Source organism: Zingiber officinale, chromosome 2B (assembly GCF_018446385.1).
Source record: "Zingiber officinale cultivar Zhangliang chromosome 2B, Zo_v1.1, whole genome shotgun sequence".
Taxonomy (NCBI): domain Eukaryota; kingdom Viridiplantae; phylum Streptophyta; class Magnoliopsida; order Zingiberales; family Zingiberaceae; genus Zingiber; species Zingiber officinale.
The window spans coordinates 82,361,668-82,366,928 of record NC_055989.1 but is presented as its reverse complement, the minus strand read 5'-3'; the positions used below and the strand labels follow the sequence as shown (position 1 = coordinate 82,366,928).

Genomic DNA, 5,261 nt, shown 5'->3' with positions numbered 1-5,261 from the left:
CATACTCATGCCTATGATATCACATCATGTGGCAAGTTGTAGGGACAGATTTATACAAGTGTTAAAGTCTAGCAGTTAACAAAAAGTAATACATCACTTTCCAAGTAATATTTTCTTCTTCTTCTTTAGTATGTGAGTATGATGCTTATAACGAGGGTGAATATAAATTCTACGTTCAATCAGTTTGTTATCTTCATTTCAAAATATCATACAATTATTTATACAACAATTAATTTTCTCTATAGATAAACTAAACCTCTAACTATTTTTTTTTGTATTGTAGAATCTATCAATCATTATGTTATCAACATTGAGCAACTCTGACATCAATTGACATATGTCATCATAATATTTTTCTAAAAAATGATGTTCTACTTTCATATTCAATAACTTTACAATAGCTGATAGTTAAGAATGACTAGAAGGAATATCTTACCACATTCCTTTTTTATTAGTCTTTTAACATTTTATATAATTGCTAATATTCAAATGTTGGTATTTCATCTATATTGGAATAATCAACTTGCATTCATCGCATCGTGAACCATTTATTACATTGTAATATCATTAATTGATGATTCATGCGTAGTAATAGTTGTGCCAGATGATGAACCACCATAATGTCCAATTGGTTCATACAAATAAGACTCTTAGTGATAGTATCAATTGTAGTATTTTGGCATAAAACTATTTCTACATATATGTACTTTCACGGTATCTTCATCACGGAATATTATATTTCTACATTTGTAATGATTACATGAACACTATAACTCAACATCATTCATACATTATGGATAAATCTTAGTAAAATTCACAAACTGTTTAAGTTCAATAATAAAATCATCTCTAATAAATTCATTTTCTAATTGATTGTACATCCAAGCTTTGTTTATATACATTGTTACCTAATGAGAATATAATTTCATACAATTTGTTATAAAGTATATGGGCTGCTAAAACTATTAAATTGAGAATTAAAAATATAATTTGTTTTCCTATATATTGAACTTGTAGTATGTATCAACCTAAATCACAAAAAACCTAGATACCAAGATTTCAAATAAGACACTATCTTTCATGTTTCAACTAAAGATAATGAGCTCTAAAATTAACATAGATGTAAATATACCGACACTAAAATAACAAAATGACTATATCATATTATAGATCAAAATAATAATTTAACTAACATCTAATTCAACTATGTCAAATAACATATATGTATTGTTTAATAAATTATACATGAAGATGAGTTGTCCAGCCGGAGAAGAGCAATAAATACAGTATACTACAAAATAAAAAAATAACTAAAATGAATCATAAACAATCACAACAAAGGAACAGCTAAGCTTGTGGTGGACCGAACTTGTAGCCCTGAGCTGGCGGTAGGCCGAGCTTATAATTGCAAGTTGGTGGGCAATAGGACCAAGCTAGTGGCAGCAGGCTCACAGCCGGCCAAGCTGTCGGTTGCATGCTAGCGGTTGGCCACGCTGCTAGCCGCAAACAAGCTCGCGGCCAACAGTTGGTGGTCGCCCAAGCTACAATCGGCCAAGCTACCGATCGCAAGCTGGCAGTCGGCCAAGCCGCCACCTATGTTGCCAGCGGCGACCATGTTACCAACTGCAACCAAGCTCGCTGTCGACAATTGTGAGCTAGCAGTCGATCAAGAAGTCGTGCACATAAGAAAAATCAAGATTGTATCCTAATTTTTCAATTGGACTTATCAACGAAATGTGGTTTCGTCAATATTTCCCGACAGAAATATAATTCTATCAAAAAAAATACCTATGGAAATAACATTCCATCAGTAGAGCTCCTTAATTATCCACCTAGCTATGATAATTTCTCAATGGAATCCCATTTCCATTGCAAAATACCGACGGAATACGATTCCGTCAGTATATTCTAACGAAAATAAGATTCTGTCGATAAATACCGATGGAAAATTTTTATGTCAATATATTCTATGGATATTCAAGGTATATACACACACATTCAGAAAGGTTTAAAAGAATATAATAATTTAGAGTTCTATAATTTTGTTAACTAGTTTCGTTCAAAGTTCCTTATTGATCATCGAGAAAGAGGGGAGTATTTTAGAGATATGATAAGTGATTTGAATAATATAAAAGTAGAATTTCTGATTTCGATAATATCGAAACTTGCGTATGTTTAGTAAAATGTTAAAATTTTTGTATATATAAAACTCTCATTTTCTCAAGTGAGTAACTTGTAATTTATCATTTTTTTTTACACAAAAATGATTAATCAGAGTCAATTTATTACCGTGTGGGATCCGTACAGATATGTCCAGCTGGATCGGTCAGCTGACGTGTACCCATCCCGCCGTGTGGGCCCAATGCATTGCCCCCAATCATTGGCCTCTCCTCTCTCTTCGTCATCCCACGTAATTAACAAACCGAGAAAATTTTACTACGCCCCCTGAAATTCAGAATTTCTCAATGTAACTGCATCTTAACCCTCCAAATTAACGAATGAAAAAATGTGATTTTTGAACGTCTAGGGCAGAAGTTGAAAAGGTTTGAAAAGTTTAGGAGCAAAGTGAAATTTTGTATAGCAAATAAAATGCCCTATTCCTTTCACATATTACCTACGCTTCTTCAATCCCCGCTTCCGGATTCTAATAAGGTCTCCTCCTTCCGGCGAGGCGGCGCCGCCATCGGAGGCGGCACCGTTCTCGAGCAGCCACCTCCCTCGGGCGAGGAGAGCGGCATCGTAATCGCCGGCTTCCTGTTTGCTTCGTCTTCCAATAAAGTTCCCACCTTATACCTTTTCCCCCTGGATATTTTCCGATTCCGATCGCCGGTTTCTCTTGTTCCGGGGTTCTCGATTCGTGGTCAAAGGTCGGATTTTTAGGGATGTCGGACAAGTCGTGGCCCGGAGGAGGCGAGGCGGAGACGCGGACGGAGGTCATCTCGGCGGCGTGCGCGTGCTGCGGGCTGACGGAGGACTGCACGCCGGAGTACGTCGAGTCGGTCCGGGAGCGGTTCGGCGGGCGTTGGGTGTGCGGTCTCTGCGGCGAGGCGGTCGAGGACGAAATCGGCCGCGCCGGGAGGTGGATCTCCACCGAGGAGGCGCTCAGCCGCCACATGAGCTTCTCCGAGAGCTTCCGCGCCGCCGGTCCGCCTGTCGACACCGCGGAGCCCATGATCGCCGCCATGCGTCAGCTCCTCCGCCGGAGCCTCGACTCGCCGCGGGCCACGCCGAGCAGCCCTCGCCGGGATGTGGAAGAGGGCGGCGGCACCCCCAGCCGCCGGTCACTCGCGCGGCAGAGCAGCTACCTCTCCACAGCGGCCCGGTGAAGCTCCGCCACCGCAAATAAAACACGAAGGTGAGCGAAGGTAAGCGTAAGAAGGAGTCGCCGGAACCCAAGCTTCAACCTTTGTACTCAAATAAGACTAGCCATTGTTTAGCAACCATTTTGCTTCTTAATCAACTTTCGCAAGAAATAAATGAATCAATATTCAGATCAAAAAAATTTATAAAAAAAGAAAGAAATTTTGACCAGTTATGAGATCTTATGCTAGTTCTTTCTCTCCATAATACAAGCAATGTTCTAAGTCATTGTTCTGTTCACTCATCAATGATTTCAACCCTTAATTAAAGTATATCATGATCTAGTTCAAAATCACCCAAGGCACTGTTTGTGTGTTGATTGCATTCCAAAAATGTTGTTTTGTTTTCCAAATTGTCTGAACAGGTGTGGAGGCATGAGTTGGACTTGGAGATTATTAATGGGATTGCTTCAATTATAGAGGACAGACAAGAAGGGAAAACCCTTCCAATTAAGTTTGGTGAATAGTATTAATATTTAGAGCTTTCCAAATCGATTAATCCTCGAGATAACCGATCCAGTCGGTCAATTAAGTTTGGAAAATAGGGTAAATCTTGAAGTGCCTGAAGTGATCAGTGTTTGTAGATCTACTTTTTACTGGAGGAAAAATCCTCAACAGTGTTCCGTATCTTAGATTCAACCTTAAATTTATCCTTTGATTACCGGGGCAGTTTGGAGAATTGTATTGTTGCAGCGTTTGGTGGTTGAATGCTAATAATGATGATTAGATTCTTAGTCAATAATCCAATTAGCCAGCTGTTGCCATCAATGCTTCCTACCATTATGTTGTCTTGTAGTTGTAGCCAAGGCTTTGCCTATTCCAAAGCTAATGGCTTATCTTGAGTTTAACCTTGCTAGGGTTCGTGATGGAGCACGAGATGAAGTTGTGTCTTTGTCGGCGTGCATGGTTGTGTGCAACCGAGTCTTATGAATCCAGTTAAGAGGATTTCACTTGAGCCAACATATCCTTACTAATCACACTATACATCGTACCATTGCAATGTCATGTTGTAGTTTGGTAAATCATGAAGTGGCTAAAGTGATCATTGAGAATAGTTAGTTTATAATGAATGCAACGCTCTATGAACTCAGAGATGCACCATGAACTTGCAAATTTGTAAGCTTGAGTTTGGATCGAACGGGTTAGCTCGTCCGAGCTCCATAAGTCGTCGAGCATTCTTAAGTGCCTAGCAATACAATCATTTTTATAAATCTGTTATTTCTTTGTATATCCAAATTTTTAAACAAATAAAAAAATTAAGTGTGCTCATCTGATTTAGACTCGATAAATTGGATCCCGAGGAAATTGATTAATCAAATTGTATTAAATTAAACTACAACTGAAATTTAAACTGAATTATAAAAATGATTTAATTCGTTTTGAGCTGAATTGAATTTACATTAAAATATTATAAATTTATTAGCTTAAAGATTAGATTCTAATCATATAAATTTGAATATCCTATTATTATCTTGGATTAACCAATATGCTTTCTGTAAAACTAATCTAATTTAGATTAATTTGAATTTTATTCAAATAGAGCATAATTGAACTAAATAAATCAAATTGAATTTCTTATAAGCACATATCAAAAAGAACATAAACATATTTACATCAATAAGACACAATTTTCTAAATAAAAATCATTTTAGTGGATTGAGTCTATCTTTTGGTATTTTATTTTTATATAATTAAATAAAAAATTACATTAGCTCTGTATAGGCAGCATTCTTCTGCCAATAATTATAAAAATTAAATAAAAAACAGAATCACTAATTTACTATTCAGATTAATGAAAAATAATTGGGCAAACTACATATCAAATGAAATTAATCCTAATTAAACAGCCTAACTACTTAAATAAATAAAACTGTAGAGGTAAATGAAATTCGCTAAACCGTC

At 36.9% G+C, this 5,261-nt stretch overlaps 1 protein-coding gene across 1 annotated transcript; it reads left to right on the top strand.

The window, feature by feature from the left end:
• The first annotated feature begins 2,622 nt into the window (after positions 1 to 2,622).
• On the top strand, positions 2,623 to 3,531 carry LOC122046048. The gene has a single exon (XM_042606541.1). It carries the CDS (start codon positions 2,883 to 2,885, stop codon positions 3,324 to 3,326), a length of 444 nt encoding a protein of 147 aa, XP_042462475.1. The 5' UTR covers positions 2,623 to 2,882; the 3' UTR covers positions 3,327 to 3,531.
• The last annotated feature ends 1,730 nt before the right edge of the window (positions 3,532 to 5,261 follow it).

Excerpts from the sequence above, each read along its gene's own strand:
- LOC122046048 (XM_042606541.1), top strand. The coding sequence starts at position 2,883 with ATGTCGGACAAGTCGTGGCCCGGAGGAGGCGAGGCGGAGACGCGGACG.